At 36.5% G+C, this 22,595-nt stretch overlaps 1 protein-coding gene across 4 annotated transcripts; it reads left to right on the top strand.

Moving 5' to 3' along the window:
* The first annotated feature begins 602 nt into the window (after nt 1–602).
* On the top strand, nt 603–22,020 carry LOC121976178 (ribokinase-like). 4 transcript variants are annotated; one of them, XM_042528220.1, is made up of 14 exons: nt 603–742; nt 861–1,026; nt 1,112–1,166; nt 1,237–1,326; nt 5,312–5,389; nt 12,483–12,557; nt 12,701–12,753; nt 13,355–13,505; nt 14,407–14,517; nt 19,996–20,122; nt 20,253–20,353; nt 20,765–20,903; nt 21,285–21,337; nt 21,843–22,020. In XM_042528220.1, exons 2-14 carry the CDS (start codon nt 956–958, stop codon nt 21,924–21,926), a joined length of 1,188 nt encoding a protein of 395 aa, XP_042384154.1. In that variant the 5' UTR covers nt 603–742; nt 861–955; the 3' UTR covers nt 21,927–22,020. The 4 variants fall into 4 exon arrangements, with proteins under 4 accessions (XP_042384154.1, XP_042384155.1, XP_042384157.1 ...); XM_042528221.1 differs by lacking the exon at nt 861–1,026; XM_042528223.1 differs by lacking the exon at nt 5,312–5,389.
* Nucleotides 22,021–22,595: the final 575 nt, after the last annotated feature.

Below are 22,595 nucleotides of genomic sequence, written 5' to 3'. Positions count from 1 at the left end.
ATTCATTTTGTACTTAATTTATTATCCTATTATTATGTGGATGCTTATATGTTCGCGGGATCCACCTCGAGCATCGAGGTACCAGGGATCGGGGCAACTCGGTCACTGGTTACAGGAGTTATTGACCAGAAGACATCGGAGGACTTGGTCAACACAGGAGACAGCTCATCAGCCGGGACACGTCATTTCGACAGGTTCGTCTTCTCAGCTTCCCGACAGGATCATAGCTGATGTACCAAACGTTAAATTGATATTTGAGAGTATGAATATAATCAAGAAAGATAGACGAATATATACAAATTAGTTTTATATCCATCCGAGATCATTTAATTTATCAACTAATTTGATCTAAAATTAATTTTGATTTAAAAAACATAAATCAGTTAGACTGATTTAAAATTAATTGACTAATTTAATTAAAAATGGAACGTTTTGATGTAGAATTAAATTAACTTGACTATTCTAAAATAAGGTAAAATTAAAAATAGATACATATTATTTTAAAATTTTCCTAGGTAAAATGATTATTTTGTAAACTCAAGTACTTAGGTAGTTCAGTAAACAGCTGAACAAATAAAGCTCTTTATGCCCGTACGGTTCACTATCCGGTTCACACTTTGTTGTCTCTTTTAGCGCGGCGGAGTCGTCGGGGAAACGAGTCAGCAGGTCAATCACTGTCGACGCTACCGGCCTTCCTCGGCGACGTCTGGTTCGATCTCCGGCGGACATCGTTCGACTTCATGTATGAATCACCTCCTTTCTTCCGTTCAATCGAATTTTTCTTTTTGGTAGGCTTTAGTCTCCTCTCATGATCACTGGATCATCTTCTCGTTTTCCGCCACGATCTGAATCGGATTCAGACCCCTCGTTTTCCGATCCGAACCCACACTCTATCCTTTATCTTGGAGCTCCAACGACCACAAAACCCACATCTGCGTCCCTGACATCCACCCCAATGAAGCCGTCCTTCCTCAACCCCTTGCAGTCTCTCCGCCCCGCCCCTGTCCTTCTCCCTCTTCTCTCGAGGCATGGCTATTCTTCCTGTAGTTTTATTTTTATTTTTTCATCTATTTTATGTTTGTTTTCTCTTTTGTGTGTACGCCGTTGATAGGGCGCAGATGTCTTCTTCCTCGCGGATCCCTTCGCCTCCTGACAACGGAGTCGTGGTATGTTTTCTTTCCCCTTCCGTTAGCTTAATCATGATTGCTGGATTACAAAATCTATTTTCCGTGTTAGTTGGGTTGTGGCGCCGTGTCGGTGGATTTCCTGGCGACGGTGGCTGCCTTCCCCAAGCCTGATGACAAGATCCGCAGCGTCAACCTCAAGGTGAAGTGCATTGGTCTTGTTTTTGGACGGTGTAAATTTGAAAAGATGGATATTATGGTTTTGCTTGTCAATGTTTTTTTTATAGATTCTTCTTTTCTTTGATTGGATGAATGTATTTACATTCACATAACTTCTTTGATTAGGAGTTGTCAGTTTTGTCCAAGGAGAAAATGAACAATGAAGTATTATGTGTTTCCAAAAACTTGACTTTTTTTTACTTTTGGGTCACTTGGAAACTTGGAACTTTGCTAAGCAACACTATGAATCTTGCAATTGTCATGAGATTTCTAGGTACAACAATAACAACCAAGCCTTTTCCCACTAGGTGGGGTCGGGTGTATGAATCCTTTTACGCGAGCTCTATCTCCTATTATATCATCATCTATATTTAAATAAATTTTATCTTGTTTTATTGTTGCTAACCAAGTCTTTTTTGGTCTTCCTCTTTCTCGTTTGATATGCATGTTTATCAAAGTTTCACATTTGCTCACTAGAGCATTTATTGGTCGTTTCAGTACATGTCCGTACCATCTTAAATTTGTCTCTCGAGTTTGTCCTCGATAGATGCAACTCCGACTCTCTCTAATGCTCTCATTTCTTATTTTGTCCATCTTCGTATGTCCACATATCCACCTTAACATCCTTATCTCTGCATGTGCTCGAGTCATAGCCCAACATTCACTCCATATAACATAGCAGGCCTAACTGCGGTTTTATAGAACTTACCTTTAAGTTTAAGAGGTACTTTACGGTACATAAAACACGACGCCCTCCATTTCACCCATCCTGCTTGTATTCTATGTAAGACATCTCTCCAATCCCTCCATCATTCTGAAAAATGATCCTAAATATTTAAATCTCTCGGTTACTCGTCCTCTTCTATCTTAACAATTGTTTCATTACTTAATATTGCTAAACTTAAATTCCATATATTCATCTTTAATCTACTAAGCTTAAAACCTTTCCCTTCAGTTTTCCTCCAAAATTCTAGCTTAGCATTTACTCCTTCACGTGTCTCATCTACGAAATAATATCATACAAACAACATGCACCGTAGTGCATGTCTTGAATGTCGGTGAGTTCATCCATAATTAGTGTAAAAGATAGGGACTTAGGTGATCCTTGATGTAACCCTATCTTTATTGCTTCAGTTACTCCAGTCTTTACTCTGGTCGTTCATCCTCATACATATCCTTAATTAGTTCAATATATGTTATCACATCTCTTTTAAAATTCTCCATATAAGTTCTCTTGGGACTCTATCATGTTTTTCTAAGTCAATGAATACCATGTAGATCTTGTTTTTTCCCGATATTTTTCAATTAATTGTCTAAGGAGATGTATAACTTATTATCGACCTTCAGGCATGAACCCAAATTGATTTTCGTCACCCTTCCTTAATCTTTTTATTTCTTTTTCCAAAGTTTCATAGTATGACTCATTAGTTTAATACCCTATAGTTTATACAATTTTGTATGTCTCCTTGTTCTTATATAAGGGAACTAAGTACTTATCCTCCATCGATCGGACATTTTTTCGTTTCAATATCATGTTAAATAATTTTGTAAGCATTCAATACCTTGTTTCCTAAGCACTTCCATACCTCTATCGGAATATCATCTCCAACGGTTTTCCATTGTCATCTCATTTAAAGTTTGTTTTATTTCAAGTTTGAATTCTACGATAAAATTAAAATTCCTACGCTCATTTGACCTAATTAAATTACCTAAGTTAAGTTGGTCACTAAACCTTCATTAAAAGTTGATGAAAATACCTCTTCCACTTTTTATTTTCCCATCATTTACTAATACCTATTACATTTATCTTTAATCATTTTATTTGGCTAAGATCTCTTGTTTTCTTTCTCTCACTTTAGCTATTCAATAATGTCTTTTTCTTTGTATCCATTTTGATAAAACACCAAAAGTTTCATTTTGCTTCACTCACTACTTTTTTAGCTTCTTTTTTGGCTATTGTATTTTTTTTAAGTTTTCCTCGTTCTTACAAATATATAATTCCTTATAAGCTATTCGTTTTTCCTTCACTTTCTCTTGTACTTTCTCATTCCACCACCAAGATTCTTTACTTAGTGGTGCATGTCCCTTTGACTCACCGAGTACACTCTTAGCTATTATTTTCAATTTTGATACTATCTTATCCCATGTTGTATTAGAGTCATCGTATATATCACCTAATGCTTGTATTTCTACTTTCTCCTTAAATATATTTGTTTCCCATCCTTTAACTTCCACCACTTAATTCTAGGAATTTTATATATTTTCTTTCTATTGATACTATGTTTGAGGCGTATATCTAACACTACTACCCTATGTTGGGTAATTAAGTTTTCTCCAGGGATGATTTGCAATCTTTACAAATCTTTCTATTCTTCTTCCTAACCATAAGAAAGTCAATTTGCGATTTATTATTTCCACTTTTGAATGTGACTAAGTGTTCTTCTCTTTTCTTAAAAAACGTATTAGCTAATATAAGGTCATATGCTATCGCAAAATCTAATATAGTTTTCCCTTCCTCATTCCTCGTTCTAAACCCATAACTCCCATGTACTCTCTCATATTCCTCATTTTTCACTCCGACATGCCCATTTAGATCACCTCCTATTAAAATCATTTCATTTGGTGGAATATTTTATAATATTTCATCTAAGTCCTCCCAAAACCTTGATTTAGTAACTTTATCTAATCCTACTTGTAGTGCATATACGCTAATTATGTTCATAGTTTCTTTCGTCATTATTATCTTAAGAGTTATAATTCTATCCCCTTTTCTAACTACTTCTACAACTTCATCCATTAACAAACTATCTACAATGGTACTCACTCCATTTCTTGCTTTACTTTTTCCAGTGTACCATAATTTAAAACCCGAGTTCTCTATCATCTTTGCCTTCTCACCTATCCATTTTGTCTCTTGTACACATAAAATATTAATTTTTCTCCTAATCATCATATCTACTACCTCCATTGATTTACCAGTGAGAGTTCCTATATTCCATGTTCCAAATCTTAGATTATTAGTTTTCCTATCATATTTGTTCTTATCTAACCTATGGTGTGAGAACTCTTGCCTATTTAACACTACACCCAAGTTTTCATGGAGATGTAGCGGTCCTTGCTGAAACGTTACAGTCGGACCCTGTAACGCGAACTCTTGCATACTTATCACTACACCCGAGTTTTGGAGATGTAGCGGTCCTTGCCGAGACGTTACAGTCGGATCCTGCAACGCGTTCCTTCCGGGGAACAACCTAGCATTAGCACAATAGTTTAATGGATTCATTCATTGAATATTTGCCATAGTTTGACGCTGGCTGGCAACCTAACGCAACCCTCCTCCTTTATCCGGGCTTAGGACCGGCCATGACCGGTCATCATGGGCGGAGTTATGAGATTTCTAGGTAGAGTTCAATTAATATGAGGTAGCTTGGAAACCTTTGAGTCAGATGGGATTTTAATACATTTCTACTAAGTATTTTGTTTTGGCAAACTCTTTTGCTCTAGATGTTCCTGGTATGTACTGGCTCGGGTAAGTAAAACTAGACTTCGAGATGATTCTTTTAGGATTTTGGAACTACTAGAAGCCAAAAAAATTGGAATGTCAAATGAGATGTTCATTTTTTTTCCCCATTAATAACAACCAATGGTGTTACTTCTATAATCTTATTAACGGTACTCTAGTCAGATAATTTAGGTTCTACAATGAGACCTGAGGCGGGCTAAATTTCTTAAATTGAAAATTTTGACAATTGGATTAGGCATGGAAAATCTGACCTTTTTTGCTTCTTTTTTACTTGTATTATGAAAAGACACTATCCTTGGCCCATGCCATTTTAAAAAATTTGCTGCAGCATTGAGAAAAATGGAATGTAATTCTCTTAGAATCTGAGAATAATACAATTAAATTTTTAATTGGTTGCTCATTCTATATTCAAGAAGTTTGTATCGGTTCCAATTTAAATGCTCAGGTAGAAGGAGGTGGAAATACTGGGAATGCCTTGACCTGTGCTGCACGTTTGGGTTTAAAACCCAGGGTAATTTCAAAGGTTTGTTGCATTGAGTTATTTGATTTTTGGCTAATATTTCTATAGTTGAGTAGGTTGAGTCTTGTAAGATCCTTTGGTTGTTCCATGAATTAATGAAGCTTTCTCACATCCATTCTCCATTTTCAATAGTTGTATTAGAAGATTCTGAAATTGCTTTGTTGGTCCCTTTGATAAATAGTCTTAATATGGTTATAGAGTACAAGCTAAACAAACTAATTCACTATAATGCATCCTATCTTAAAAGTTAATTAGGTATGTTTTGGTGGAATTTTGAAGGAAGATGAGATGTTCAGAAAAGAAAGGTTCTAGGACAAAGATTAGCAGATACCTATGAATATCTATTGTAATATACATCACTTGAAGATAAACTTGAGTGCTAAGTTTGGGATTTTGTCTTGCCAATTATTGAGTTTGCTGATAACAGCTCTTTAAATCGTTCCATGGGTAAATATTTATTCAAAATTGTACATGGATCAAAAGCTCATCAACCAATGAACATAATTCCTTTATCTACCCCCTCCAATCCATCTTAGAGTGATGAGAGGTTTGTCATTCTAATGTTAGGGGGGAAATTGCTTTGAATAATGAAAATTATAAAATGCATGCTGGCGTACATTGTAAATATAATGAATGGAATGAAGCTAACTATGCTCTTATTCACATTCACTCTAATGCCTTTCTAAAAATTCCTTTAAGAAACTTCATCCTTGTTTCTCCCGTGTTTCCATATTATGAGTAAGATTAATGTTAATGCTTATGAAATTGACCTACCAATTGATTTAAACATGGGTAAAATTTTCTATTTAGAGAACATATTACCATATTAGGGGGCATTCAAGTCTCCTTCGTTGTTTGTTGGATTATCCATAGATTGTACTCCTATAGCTCTAGTACTTGCAAATCCTTCTATGATGTTGTTGGCCCCTCCGATTGAAAGCATTGTGGATTCTCATATAATGATAGCCCTACATGGATGTACCCGAAGATACATAGTTCATGGATAGGGGCTTTCAGACATTAATGATGTTTGGATCACATAGTATGAACTTTGACAGCTCGTTCCTAACTTATTTGATGCACTACGATAAGTGACTGGACTTTCTCCATTAGATGCACTTTAAAGTAGCCTATTGTGTACTTATTCTCAGCGATGCAAATCTTGATTGCTAATCTCCGCACTTTAGAGAATCAAGTTCTTGGTGGGGGAGAATGATCCAAATTTGAAATTAGATCACTTTTTTAATTTAGAGGTATTTGGTAGTCTCTCATAGTTTCTGCAAGTCAGGAAAAGAGTTTTAGGTATCTAGATTTGTTTTTTCAATGTTATATGTCCAAATCATATTTAATATTTTTCCTAAGTTATCGAGTCTTTTTTGATAAGTTGATATTTTTTACACCACTTGGTTAATTTTTTTTTTCCAATTTTAGTTGGGTTGAAGCCTCTAAAAGATCCAACTTCCCCTTGTAATTTATCTTTGATTCAATAATATTTTCTTTGATAAATTTATCATTGTGGAAGTTTGGTACTTTGTGTTTGTCTCTTTCCACAACATAGTGTTGTGCCAAGATGAGGTTGTGAAGTGGTTGCGGTCAGGTGTAACTACCTTCTTGGGTAATGTCTCAAGTGGAAGAAGGATAGAGTCATAGTGGCTAGGCAATGATGGAGAACACACAAAGGAGATGGCAGTCGTCCCTGACATCTTCCACCATTGTAAGCAAGCAAGAGCATACAGAGTGGTTAGAGACTTAGAGTCATTGTAGATGCAAGAGGAGGGATGGTCCTGTATTGGTTGTTGCCTTGTTATTCATGTCGAAGTTGCTCACAAAAGATCGTCAAGAGCAAATTTAGGTGTGTCCTAGGTAGCGGCAACACTTGTTGTCTATGGAAAAGGGGCAAATAGTTAACATGAACGAGCAAGTTGCGGTTGGGAAAATATGAAGAGAGAAAGAGAGGATAGAGAGATAGAAAGAGATGATTGAGAGGGTGAGGCTAACGACCTCCTAAGGGAAATGTCTCGTTTGGGAAAACCTTAACCATAGAAAAGGGATTTTGAATTATATACCATGTAAATTTGGGGATAAGAAATATATTGTATTGCTTTCGTAATTGAGATTACCATTGTATATAATAGATTCATAGTAAAATCTTAAATCTAGAACCGTAACGAGAGACTGAACTCATTAAACCAATGACCCTGTTCATCTAATACTTATATTAGATACATTGTATAAGTATTAGATACATCGTATATATAATATTTGATAACCCATCTACTTGTGCCCATCATTCCTGCAATGTACTATAATGGACATCAATCCACTAGTTTTTGGCAACCAATTCTTTTAGTCATTTTAGAAATGCCTCAAGTGATATTTCACATAATTATCACCCAAACGATTCACATACTTTTCAAGGATTGTTTGTTACTTCGTGTATTCTTTTTGGGACTTTTAACAAATACTTTTTAGTAATTTAATCTCTTTTCTTTGTTTGTGCAACCAGACAATTAAGCGCATGCATAGTCTACACAGAGGGCAACCATTTCAATGATAGCATGATTAGATCTCTAAGCTACTTTTTTTTATGACTATAGGAAGTGTTAACAAATAAGGGGACATCACAAAGAAAATATTGAAGATATTCAGCTATATATTTCTGTGCTAATCAAAGATTGAGAGTTCTCTGGCTATCAATCAATTCTTGGCATGTACAAATTGGGCCTGAATGATTAGTTTCATAAAATCTTGTCAAGCATGATTTGGATGAGTATTCTGCCTAAATGCTTAAACTGTAATATACAGAATTCTCTCCCTCCTATGTGTAAGTCATATGTTATAATTTATACCTATAACTCAGATGAAATACTGGGGATAGCTAGAATTTGAACTATTGATTTGTGCTATGCTATTATGTATTAATTGGCTGACCCAGGCTAAAAGATAAGACGTGAGGAATGACACAGTTTATTTATCTGTAGCCTGTCATCTCCTCTCATGATCTGTTTGATTACGAATAGACTTGACATTTGAAAGTTCAAACACAGAGTAATATGGAATGAAGACATTGCCAAATGAGTTGAAATAATATGGAAGGTGAGGATTTTTAATGCTTGATCTGTGCTTTATTATTATATTAAGATTATTAGAGCTATAATTGTTTGGAAAACACCTAATTTATATTCTGGATGATCCTGTCTGAAATATGCAAAGACGTGCGCCGACTCCAGTGAACGACGATCCCTGATGAAGATAATCTCTTAGAGATTTGGAAGAAGCCCTCCGCGATCCTACGCACAACAAGATAAACCAACAAAGCGTTAGTGACCTAAGATCGGGGTGGGAATCCTTGGCTAGGCCCTCCGACGCTCAAGTCAGTTTCTCTCTCAATGGTGGAAGAAAGGAAGAGGAACAGTAACTGAAGTGAAACAGAGTTTAGATGCTAGAACTTGCATACCTCGCCAACGGAGAGGATCCCCCCTTTTAATACTACCTCATGTGACCTCCGTAGTCGTGAAGTAGTCCTCGGTTTGTTAGGGTTTGTTAGGAGATGAAGTCATCTTCTATATTTCGTGCAATAATCCTTTAAGGTATTTTTTTTTACCCCAAATGTACCTCTTTTGTCATTTATGATTTATATTTGTGATGGGGACACGTTATTATAACTGAAGAAGCTTCTAGAAGATATTTCTCGTCAAATCTGTTAGGTTGTTATATTTTCAGCCGATCCTTTAAACCGGTCGCATATATAATAAGAATACCATCTGTTAGGTGTGTCTCGGCCGGTCGTTCAAGCCGGCCGCACATGTTAAGAATATTTCTTGTTGGTCATGTCTCGGTTGGTTGTTAAGGCCAGCTGCATATATGAGCTCATGAGTACTTGTTTGTTAAGAACCATATATAAAATTAAGTGCTTTTATGCTCGGGCGGGCTTTGCCCGGTCGAGTATATATGAGCATGTGGGTGCTCGCTCGATCTTCAATCGGCCGGTGATATGTTGAAGCTACGCATAAGGCTAAGTGCCTTTATGCTCGGGCGGGCTTTGCCCGGCCGAGCATATATGAGCATGTAGGTGTTCGCTCGGTCTTCCATCAGCCGGTAACCTGCTGAGAATCATATATAAGGTCAAATGCCTTTATGCTCGGGTGGGCTTTGCTCGACCGAGCATATATAAGCATGTGGGTGCTCGCTCGGCCTTCGGTCGGCCGGTAATATATTAGAAGTCATACATAAGGCTAAGTGCCTTTACGCTCGGGCGGGTTTTGCCCGATCGAGCGTATATGAACACATGGGTGCTCGCTCGGCCTTTGGTCGACCGGTAACATGCTGAGATCATATATAAGGCTAAATGCCTTTATGCTCGAGCGGGCTTTGTCCGACCGAGCATATATGAGCACGTGAGTGCTCGTTCGGTCTTCGGTCGGTCGGTAATATACTAAAAGTCATACATAAGGCTAAGTGCCTTTACGTTCGGGCGGACTTTGCCCGACCGAGCATATATGAGCACATGGGTGTTCGCTCGGCTTTCGGTCGGCCGGTAACATGCTGAAAATCATATATAAGGTTAAATGCCTTTATGCTCGGGCGGGCTTTGCCTGCCCGAGCATATATGAGCATGTGGGTGCTTGCTCGGCCTTCGGTCGGCCGGTAATATACTAGAAGTCATTCATAAGACTAAGTGCCTTTACAAAGCCCGCCCGAGTGTATATGAGCACATGGGTGCTCGCTCGGTCTTCGGTCGGTCGATAACATGCTGAAAATCATATATAAGGCTAAATACCGAACGGGCTTTGCCCGGTCAAGCATATATGAGCACATGGGTGTGCTCACTCGGCCTTCAGTCGGCTGGTAATATACTAGAAGTCATACATAAGGCTAAGTGCCTTTATGCTCAGGCAGACTTTACCCGGCCGAGCATATATAAGCACGTGGGTGTTCGCTCGGCCTTTGGTCAGCCGACAACATGCTGAGAATCATATAAGGCTAAATACCTTTACGCTTGGGCGGGCTTTGCCCGGCCGAGCGTATATGAACACATGGGTGTTTGCTCGACCTTCGATCGATCGGTAACAGGCTGAGAATCATATGCATAGGGTTAAATGCCTTTATGCTCAGGTGAGCTTTGTCCGGTCGAGCATATATGAGCACATGGATGCTCGTCCGACCTTCACTCGACCGACTATATACCCTTCCTATCTTTCTCGACCTAGACCCCTCCTTCACTCGCCAAGCCGACCCATCATAACCCGTATACATTAAATTATTAATTGCTTAGCAAATATCATCAACATCCTTCTTTGCCATGTGAAATATAAAAGAAAAGTGAAAAATTCAGGGATTTTCCAACACATTCTAACCCCTCAACCTTGAAGACTTAGATTTCAGGGACCATATATTATTGGAAAGTGATGTGAGCCTTTTCAGTTTGCAACTTTATCCATTTCAACATAAGCATTTCCCATTTTGAAACATTTTTTAAAAATTAAATACTAATTTTTCTATGGAACTTATAGAGCAATTCTGGTTGGCTTATAGATATCTCAAATCACCATTGAAATTGCATACTAAAACACAAACTAGTAGCTAGTCAATTCTTTTAAAAACTTAGACTCATAGTCACTAGAATATCAGTCGCTCTATTTTAGGTTAGGGGAACTAAATGCTTTAAGCAAATTTGGTGTTTGACTTCGTAAGAGCTTGTTTATATTCGTTCAGTATACACAAAGACGATTAAACTAACAAGCTTGAACAACTCATTAAATTAAATAAACAAGCTAGAACACACATGTGTTCAACTCGTTAATGTTTGTGAACAAAGATGGTGAATTATTCGTGAATAATGTCCATGAATAAAATTCTTATCAAACTTATAAATAAATAAAAAATCTATCAAAATGAATATTAAGCTCATTAACCAACTAAATATGCTTAAAAATGTAAAAAGTTTGAAAAATTCAAACAAGTTTGAATTAAAAGCTCGATAATATCTAAATGAATCAAGTTCAAACTAAACTTAAACCTAGCTCAAGCTAAAAAAAAAAGAAGAAACAAAGCTTGAATAACCGTTTCAACACCCTAGTTAGTTTTAGATTCAGCTTGCCTGGTTCGATTACCTTATTAAACAAACTTGAACAACACAAATGTTGATTCGGCTTCGCTCATTTCTCCTCCTTTTAGTGTCTCAAGAAAACAATGGTAATTAGGTATAGGAAGATATTTGAAACAATATCTATTTGCTCTTCATTACTGCAATGCAAATAAATGATAGTTTTATTAGATAGATTTTTTGTGCAATACAACATTAGTATCCTTCCCTATCATGTGGAGGCTGACGAGACTAGCACATTATATGGTGACATGTTTTGCCATTATTCTTGTCTCTCCTCCGCATGTGTAAGCGTTGATGTGCGTGTCTAGAATCTATTAACCTACTCCGTGACACCCTATGTCATGTAAGAAAAGGAAAGGGATGTTGAAGCTTCTTTAGCAAGTCCTAGGGTTGATACGGTTTTTTTTTTTTTATCGAACTTTCTGTGTTATTACTTGGTTCTTTTGCAGTGCAGGGTAAGATTCCGTAGAATAGATCATTCCCTTTGACTCCATATTGGCGGGAGCTTCGTGCATCGGGCTATCCTTTTTTAGTCATTGTTATTTTTTATTTGCATTTCAGAAAGTTCTAGTGTTCTTCTTTGGCATGTAAAATCGCTTAATGATTATGGCTTAAATTGTGATTCAATTATTAGGTGTGTTTGGCATCTATTGGAGATGGAGTTGAATTGGATGGTTATGGTTTTGTATTCATCTTCAAACCTCTTTGATCTATTCTTGTGTCATTGTATACCAATAAGTAATGTCAGGCCAAGGGCTCAAACTTGGAGATGCTTCTCTTCAATCTTATCAAAGTACCTTAAGTGTTAGCCTTATTTTTTAGTTGTTAATTTTTAAGTGTTTTCTCGAATTAGAGATCATTAGGTGGAATAACTGATTTTAAGAGAAATAATTAGTTATTATCATAACTCTCAAAGGTATTTTAGAGTTTAGGCTAAATTATCTTCTTAACTCCTAACTTTCATCTCCATTTCCTGATCCTCCTAAGGTAGCTGATGACCCTCAAGGGAGGAGTATGCTTGAGGAGCTTGAAGCAGATGGAGTAGATACTTCCTTTATGGTGGTGTGTAATTATGCCTTCTTCATTTACTTTATTATACAAATTGATCAAGCATTTATGTTTATGATCTTTGCTATTTTTTCCCCTCTTTTAAAGATGGGTGGAACCAGTATTGATACCTTGTTATCTTTGTCCTTATTATTCAGGTTGGAAAGGAAGGAAATTCTCCGTTCACCTATGTAATAGTTGACAACCAAACGTATGAAATTTCTTTTCAGCAGTTCTTTTTTATGTTTGATATTTGAGGGAGTAAAGTCTACCTTTCTTTATTGTAAATAACTAACTTTAGCAGTTATCCACTCAGTTCCAGGATTAGTAACACCGGGTGAATGCATTAACTTTACATGTTGAACATTATAGTCTACACCAATAACCATTCAAAAGCTGGATTGGTAAAAGATGGAAAACTCATGTTTTCTAAACACCTAATTGGTGAACATCAGTTTCAATTCTTTGTTGTGGATACTGGTCTGGAAATCTAACAATTATATTGGTGCCTTGCTAATTAAGTTGTTTCAATTTTAAGCCATGATTTTGATGCCTGTCAGACAAGTAGATATCAGCTTTACTTGGACCAGAACCCTGCTGCCAAACTTATGGTTCGCATATGTCAATATGTGATTATGTTATTGTTTTAGATAGGATGGTGTGCTATCATCTTGATGTTTTGATGCCATTTCTTTCTTTATTTTTCCTGATAGGCTGTGTTAGATTGACTGATCACCTTTGTATTAGTATTTAAGGATTTAACTAATTTCCCAGTAGCTAAACAGAAGCTTAATTGGTTGTCATGTTTCCAGGAAAACTCGTACGTGTATTCATACTCCTGGAAATCCTCCATTGGTTCCAGAAGAGCTTACACATGCTAATTTATCATCTGCATTGGATGGTGCAAACCTTGTGTACTTTGATGGGAGGTTATGGGAAACTGCTTTAGTTGTTGCCCAAGAGGTAATCATGATTATATTGTACACTTCATAGTTCATATTGCTCTCCAAAGTGTATCAGCATGATCTAAAAAAATAATTTCTTGCAAATATGAAAAAAAAAAGTTTGAATTGGTAATGGATCTTGAAGTCACTATTCATGTCCTTTGCAAGCTGATCACTAGGATAAAAATTTAATCCAGATGCTGAATTGTTTTCTCTGATTGATTTTGCCTGTACAGATGGCACATAGTATATCACTTGTCAAATATCTATTAGATATTAGTTGTTCAGTTGATATAAGTGGGTAGGATTATCTTATTTACTAGTCCAACTATTTCAAATTAATGACTATCTTTCCAGTTTCTATTGCATACTGTGTAATTTAGATGATCTTTCCTCTTCAACTGTTTACTATACTCGCAAAATTTCCAATTTCAAAGTTGTGAGTTGAATAGCCATACAACATCTGGATTCAATCAATCCATTACCAAAACCATTCAGCGCAAAGGCATTAAACAAAAACCATTACTATAAACAATGGAATAAGACCAACAAATAAGCGTGCTAACACCACCAATTACTAAATAATCTAAACAGATAATCAACCTCCAACCACATTCCTATGCATTGGCAGTTTAAAGTCATTCTAAGAGTGATTTTTATGCATTTATGATATTTTTGGTGTAAAAGCTATAAAGTGTTGTGTGAACATGTGTATATATGTGGATACCACTCACACAAGGGGTCTGTGTGCGTGGATATGTCCATATGCACATACATATTGGTGTTTGTCTATCATTTTATGCCTGCTTATTGGTTTAGTTTCTGAAATGTGCTATTTTAATCTGGGTATGTGCTCGTTTAAATTGAATGTTTCTGGAATGCATTGCATTTAATCGCTTCCTATGAAATCTTCAGCACAGGCAAGTAGAAGGAAAATTTCAATGTTAATTGACGCAGAAAGACCAAGAGAGGGATTAAATGATCTACTTAATTTGGCAACTTATGTTGTCTGCTCTGAAAAGTTTCCACAGGCAAGCATATTTCATTAATACAAGCTTTCTGGCCTAGTATTTAGGAAAATGCATCTTCCAGTTATACTTTAGCAGTTCAAACAAATACATCATCTCATTTTACAGGTTATTTTACTTTCTCAAACCATGCTTTGTTCCCTTCATTACTGGTGCTACATTACTACCATTTGTGCTATGATACTAATGGATAAACTTCCATCACAAAATTTTTGGTGATTTATGTCACAGAAGCTATGCATAATTTTCTCTTTTTTTTCTTCCTTCTCTCTGGTTCCTTTCTTCTTCCTTTCATGTATCCTCTTTGTTGGTGTAGACCGACGTGAGAAAAAGAGGGAGGAGAGAGGAAACATAAAGAATCAGAGAGAAAGATAAAAGAGGGAGGAGGAATAAATACGTGGAGATCAAGAAAGAGGTAGAGAAAAGAGAGCGAGGAGAAAAGGTCAACGCATGTCACTACTGCTAGCAACAATAATTTCCTTGGGGGAAAGGAAAAGACGGAGGCAGAAAAAATTGAAGAAGAGAAAGGCAAAAGAAGAAAGGAGGTGATAGGAGGAGAATAGTTGGTCAACAATAATATATTTCGGAGGCGACAATACCCTGCAAGAAAGAGAGAGGAGGGAGTGAGAGAGGATAAGAAAGAGAAAAGGGAGGTAGAAGAGGGGCAGAGATGAAGGAAGCAGAAAGTGGGCGAAAGGATTGTGATGGCGTGTTTGTCTTCATTTGCAACAGTGTGCTATCATAAGTGACAATGTCTCCAGGGTAAAAAGGAGGAGAAAGTGAGAAATAGACGGGAAGAAAAAGAGAGTAGGATTGAAAAAAATTACTGCTTTTAGTAAAGACATCGGCAACTTGGTTGGATAAGTGACAATCCTACTCTCTTTTTCTTCCCCTCTATTTCTCACTTTCTCCTCCTTTTTACCCTGGAGACAATGCTTTAGTAAAGACATCAGTAACTTAGTTGGATAATGATACGAATGGAGTGACAATTTTTTTTACTCATTACACACTCACGAATAAAGTGACAGTTAACCTAAATATGCTTAGTCTTATGAAAAACTGAATTACTTGTAATGTGAATAGCTGCTTGGTTATCACAGTACATTGGCAATGATTAGGTGAACCCTAATTCTCCAAGCAAATTCTTCAGAAATAACATCTCGGTTATAGTGTGAGCCATGACTCTTGTACTCTGCTTCGACAGTCGGTCTAGCAACAACAGTTTGTTTCTTACTTCACCATGTTATTAGATTTCCCTCTACATAAGTGCAATAGCCAAAAGTGGACCGTCTATCGATCTTAGATCCAGCATAGTCGACATCAAAATAAGCTTCGATCTTTAGGTGCTCATTTCTCTTAAATGACAATCCTTTCCTGGAGATTTTTTAATGTACTTAAGAATCCTAATAGTGACATCGTAGTGAACTTACTTCGGCTTATCCATAAACGACTGACTTCTCCAATTACAAAAGAGATGCCAAGTCTTGTTAGTATTAAGTAGATGAGTTTCTCAATAAGCCGTCTATATTTTGCCTTATCCTTAAAGAACTCTCTAGTATCATTCCAAACACTTGAATTGATATCCATAGACGTATCAACCGGCTTCATTCCAAACAATCCAATTTCTTTGAGTAAATTTGTAGCATACTTCCGTTGGCATAATGAAACTCCAGATTTGTTGGTAGCAATTTCAATTCCTAAAAAATACTTAGGGCGTCCCATATTCCTCATCACAAAGTGTTGCTGCAAATATTTTAGTTTTGTCTATCCCACATATATCACTAGATATTAGGATGTCATCAACATAAACAATAAGAATGATAATCTCATTCGTGCTTTGTCGTACAAACACATAATGGTCCGATTTGCACTATTTGAAGCCAACCATACTAATTATATTTCTGAATTTATCAAACCAGGCTCTTCGGCTTTGTTTAAGACCATAAATGCTCTTTTTAAGTCTGTAAATCATAGTGGCATTCTCCCCCTAGCAACATCCGCTGGATCTCTCATGCAAATCGTCATAAAGAATGACATTCTTCACATCTAGCTGATAGACTAAGATTAATTGACAACCAAGGAGAACAAAGCTCTAATAGAATTCAAGCGAGTAGTAGGAGAGAACGTCTCAAAGTAATCAACACTATAAGTTAGTATAAATCCTTTGGCCACTAAACGAGTTTTGTATCAATTAATAGTACTGTTAGCTTTAAATTTCAGAGTAAATACCCAACAACAGATAACAATACCAACATAAGGTGGTGCAACCATCAACTCCCAAGTACCATGAGAGATAAGGGCAGACATCTCCTCATCCATTGCAGTTTGCTAAGCCAAGTGTTGATAAGCCTCAGAGTAGGAAGTTGGAACTTCTGTAGATGATAGAGAAACAACAAAAGCGTGGAATGCAGGACCAAGGTAATCAAACGAAATATGATTAGACAAAAGATTAGTAGTGCAAGATCGAATGCCTTTTCAAACAGCAATAGGTAGATCAATATCGGAGGGGCGAGGAGCATCAGGATTTGCACGAAGAGGTGGTGAGGAACATGAATTTAGTTTTGGCCGAGCACGCCTTATGTACACTTGCAATGGTTTAGGAGACAGAGCATCTGTAGTGGGAGACATGGATGATGGGATAGGTAATGGAGGAGATGCTAATGTATCATGTGACTGAGCTACATGGCGGGAAAAATATGGTTGAGATTAAAAAAAAGTAACATCAGCACGAGTGTAATTGCATTTTGTGAGTGGGTGAAGACAACGATGCCCTTTTTGTGTGCGAGAATATCTAAGTAGGATGCATTTAATAGAGCGAGGGGACAATTTATTCAAGTCAGGAGTAAAATAATAGACAAAACAAACACAACCAAATATATGAGCAGGCATCGAGAAAAGAGATTTGTCAGGATGAAGATAAGAGAAGGGGATATCCCTATGAATATAGTAGAAGACATCCTATTTATGAGAAAGCAAACTGTGAGTATAGCATCACCCCTAGGGGTGAGCAATCAAATTAAACTGAATCGACTAAACTAATTAAACCAAAAATGAATCGATCGAACTTTTTCTGAACCAACCGAATTTTTCAAAAAAAAAATCGAACCAAACGAACCGATAAAACATCGGTTAATTCGGTTTTCGATCGAATTTTTCGATTTGGTTTGGTTTGGTTCCAGTTTGGCTTGGTTTGATTTGATAGGTTTGGTCCTGGTTTGGTTCAATTCAAATCATAATATTGGTTCGGTTTGGTTCCGATTTGGTTCAATTTGATTTGGTTCCGGTTTAGTCCGTTTAACTATCGGTTTAATCGAATTTCTATTTCAAAACCGAAACCGAACCGATTAAACTGGTATTTCTAGAAAAAAAATTGAATTTCCGAATTAACCGAACCGAACTTTTAATTTCGATTGGTTCAGTCAATTAATTCAGTTTAACTGAATTTTTGCTCACCCCTAATCACCCCACAAAAACTTAGTAACATGCATGTGACAAAGAAGAAAACGAGCTACGTCTAGGGAAGTGTATGAACAAGACATTTGATGAATTATGCCATGAGAATTATATTCTACATTGTTGTTTTAGTGAATTCAAGTGCATTATCAGTATAAAGAATGCGCAAGACAACAGAATATTGAGTTTTTATTTCGTTATAAAATGATGTTAACATCTCAGGAATCTCACTCCTAATTTTGAATAAATATAATCAAGTCATGCGAGAATATCATCAATAAAAATTATAAAATACTGAAAACCTCCTGTTGACTAAACTCTACTAGGTCCTCAAACACTCAAACATTACAATGAACAAGTTCAAAAGCAAAAGAACTACGTTTATCAACTCTAGAAGGAAATGAAGTACGATGGTGTTTTCCGAACTCATAGGACTCGCATTGGAAGTAGACGGAAGGAGAACTAAACTTTTGAGAGTGGAAGAAAATGGGTAGCCTAGATGACAATGCCACTAATAAGGAGATACAGTTGCTGAGAGTGCTCGGGAACTTACATGTATAATCAAATCCAGATAGTATAGGCCATCACTCTCATGTCCTCCATCCATTATTCTCTTCGTGTGCAGGTCTACAATAGGATGGATAAAAGGATACAGAACAATTGTGAGTTTTTGTTAGCTGGCTTATGGACAGTAAACTAAAAGGAAATTTAGGTGTAAGAAAATATTATCAAGAGTGATATTTGTAGTGGGCCTGACAACACCTCTTCTTGTAATCGGAGATTAAGTACCATTGGCTAGACGGGCAGGGGATAAAGATGAGGAAACAAAAGGAAGAGAAAATAGACTTGTTACCCGTAATATGAGCAGACGTATCAAAATCCAACATCCAAGGCTTATCACAAGACACAACAAACTCACCTAGAGAGGACGAGGCAGTGGCAGAGGGAATGCTAGCAGAAGAGCGAGCCAATGTCGGGTGATGGAGTCGATAGTTTGGTTGATGCATTATTAGCCCAATCAGACTTACCAAACTTCGTCCAACACTTCTCGAAGGCATGGTTGGAACGACCACAATGAACACACGAACGACTACTCTTGGTGGTATCGGTTCCACGACCAAGACCGTGACTACTATTATGACCCCAAAGAATTCATAACCATGAGCAGCCATAGCCGAAGTGTCAAAACTAGTGTCAAGACGGCCCGTAGTCACACGAAGAACTTGTGTTAGAAAAGGATGTTGGTGCCGAAATCGGCTGCACAGGGCGTCGGTGCTGAAATCGACAGAAAATGACATTGGTGCTGAAATTGGCAACACAGGCGCCAGCGTTGAAATTGACAGAAAAGGACGTCGGCGCCGAAATCGGCAGAAAAGGACATCGACACTGAAATTGACAACAGTAGTAGGAGTCGGCAACAACAAAGAAAGCAGCAACAGGGCGGCAGAAGAATTAGGTCAAAGCAGAAGAACCTTGCTATGATACCATGTAAAAGAGAAAGAGATCATATATTTCTCATAAAAAATAATCCGCTTACATGTAGGTATTTATATACATAAGGAGGGAAAGAGAATTCTATAATTATGGTATGTCTATCAATCATTAATTATAATCAATCACAATCTCTATAATCAAACTAATCTAAATCAATCATAATCCATACAATTAAGGGAATTTTCTTAAGTATTCAACAATTTCAAACATGGAAATGCCCTTTCTTAGTTGAAGATATGCTTTTGTCATTGTTGTACTACATCGGCTTTTTGATGTTGTCAACCTCTATTTGTCCATTGATTAGTACAACTTCCTTTCTTAAATTCTTGTTCGATGTGCTCAATTATGTTGGGCATGCACTTCAAAGGACATCTTGGACTGGGAACTCTGTTATCATAATTGCAAACTCTGCTGCCACTGGACTGTCTGCCGTATAGTTACATATGGATATGTGCACGAACTGTTCAACTACATTGCCGTTTAAAATTTGTTTTTGCATTGCAACTACAATCATTTATGTGATGTCTATTACAGACGTGGACAAATGCCCCATCTACTGCAAGTGCATTGATATCCATGCTTCTAAGATTGCCTAATCTGAAATTTGTGATTGTGACCCTTGGAGAGAAGGGTTGTATAATGCTTGAAAGAAGTACAAATGGTAAGTACATAAGCATGAGTAGTATTTTTGTTTAACAGTTTGAACAAACTAATAGCCATGTTAACATTTACCATTATTACACAGAAGATATTCTTTGTTTTCCTATGCTTTTTTTATATGATTTGCACAGAAGCTTCTGGGCAAGAGGAAGTAGTAGTTGAAAGTTTACTGGAATCACTAAAGACCAGCATGGATGCAAGTTCTCTTCTCCCAATATGTATATCATCAAAGGTATTTTCTTATAGTAGAGGTTTATCTTTAGTTTTCTTTCTCTGTTGTTTGAGAGTTGGAACTTGGTGTTAGTAACTTTCCATGCTGTAAATAGGTAAATCAGTTGCTGTTCCACTCAAGTATTGATTTCTCAGTTGCTTCCTCCAGTTAATGACTTTGTTGTTTGATTATCTAGCTCTGTAAATGGCTTTTCATTATACTCCTGAAAATTACCAGTGTCTATAATCTGAATAGCGATGCTACCTGATGATGATTTAATTTTAGCTCTTATTGCTCGATCCTACTAACTGAGACAAGTTGTTGATCTTCCAAACAAGATGACTTTGGTTCATCCTTGATTATTGTTGGTTATTGCTTTTAAACTTCGAAACTATCATTTTATTGCTGATATCTAGTGATTTCCATTTGCAGTCTAGCTTGAGAATTAGTGCCAATGGAATTGGTGCAGTAAGTGGGAGGTTGCTTCTAGGAAAAGCAGAAGTCATCCCTCCATCAGAGCTGGTCGACACCACTGGTGCTGGGGATGCATTTATCGGAGCAGTTCTTTATGGTTTGTACACCTATTGATAGCATATCCATATGTCAAACGAATTTCGAACATACTACCTTATCCTTTTATTCTCCCTTGGTCGGCAATAATAGTAGTAGCACTACTTTTATAGAGAGCGAATTTGTTTGAACAAACATGCATTTCTGCCGCTAAAATCCAAATGCTAACACGCAGCCAAAAATCAAACACCTAGTGATCAGCAGAAAAGTTGGTTTCCAACAACTAAATCACATGAGACCTTTTTTTCCCTTTTGAGTAAACCTAATTTAGGTCTAAATCTACACTTGTGTTTGATATAATCAGTGATCATCTTCTTCTTTTCATTTTTTGTCGGTATTTTCTATTTGCTACATCTGACTGCTTCTTTTGTTTTCTTTTTAGCCATATGCGCTGGCATGTCACCGGAGAAGATGCTTCCTTTCGCCTCACAAGTGGTATAAATCTCATGCTTATCACTTTTCTCCAGTACTTCCGACAATACAACTCTGTTAAAAAACAACCAATCTAGGACCCTCTCAAAATCCTCTTATAACATTTGTTTATCAACTAATTTTCGGAAACAGATGGATGACTAAAAATTCATCAAATTTCAAATTATCAGTGGCTCGTCTTCTCGTTTAAGTTTATTAGTAGCGTCTAAGTCAATTTTGATAAAATTTTGATACAAAATGCTATTTATTTCATCAATCTAGGACCCTCTCAACTCATTGCACAAAGATATCCTCTTATAACACTTACTATTGATCAAACTTAGTTTCTGAAACAGATTGATGATTAAAAATTCATCAAATTTCAAATTATCAGTAGCTCGTCTTCTTGTTAAAGTTTATTAGTATCAACTAAGTCAATTTCGATACAAAATGCTATTTGTTTGCTGAATATATTTTGGAATATGTGCTCAAATAGCTCTCGAGTATTTATTGTGTATTTTCACTACAGGCTGCTGCTGGGTGCCGAGCTTTAGGCGCTAGAAGTGGCTTGCCTAAGCGCACAAATCCTAGATTAGCTCCATTTTGGATGTAGAACTTTAACTACTGAATTTCACGAGCAAGTTTGGTGTTCAAAACTTAAGATATTATCTATATTCATTTAATAATGATGAACTGTTCATGAGTCATATTCATAAATAAAAATTTTATCAACGTAATAATTAAATAAACAAATTTTTAAAAATGCTCAAATAAAGTATAAAAGTTTTTTTATTTTTTAATTTAGTCAAATTTATTTAAATTTTATCAAAATTATTTTAATTTTGATGAATAAGTTTTGATTAAAATTGTAAAAAGAGTTTATGATTTTTATTATTGTTATTTCTTAGAATGCTTGCTGATAAAACTTCAGATGGTACCATCTTTTTCAGATTTTGATCATTTGAAAACAAATTTCTGTTTGGCAGAAAATTAAAATAGTTTCTTTTATAATCATTATGATTAAATGAGCACTTTATTTTTTTTAAACAATAAAATAATATTTTATTTAAAATATCCTTTATGTGCTTCACTTAAAATTGTTTTAACTAGAATAGTTTTATCCAGTGACGGATCCAGGAATTCAAGTATGGAAGGACGATTATGATAAATAAGGAGCGGTATCCTCTAAGGAGCGGTATCCTCTATCTCCATTGATAGAAGTCCATAATACTAGGAGTTTCATCGTCGACAATGAGGACGATCGTCGATGCCGCCTCCCCCA

This window comes from Zingiber officinale, chromosome 4B, assembly GCF_018446385.1.
Source record: "Zingiber officinale cultivar Zhangliang chromosome 4B, Zo_v1.1, whole genome shotgun sequence".
Lineage (NCBI taxonomy): Eukaryota > Viridiplantae > Streptophyta > Magnoliopsida > Zingiberales > Zingiberaceae > Zingiber > Zingiber officinale.
This window is presented reverse-complemented; position numbering and strand designations above follow the sequence as displayed.

What these genes read in the sequence shown, in the direction of transcription:
- LOC121976178 (XM_042528220.1), top strand. Translation starts at nt 956, where the DNA reads ATGAAGCCGTCCTTCCTCAACCCCTTGCAGTCTCTCCGCCCCGCCCCT. An exon ending in CTTTAGTTGTTGCCCAAGAG is followed by an intron (nt 13,506 to 14,406) that starts GTAATCATGATT and finishes TCTTCAGCACAG; the next exon opens with GCAAGTAGAAGGAAAATTTC. An exon ending in GCTTGAAAGAAGTACAAATG is followed by an intron (nt 20,123 to 20,252) that starts GTAAGTACATAA and finishes TGATTTGCACAG; the next exon opens with AAGCTTCTGGGCAAGAGGAA.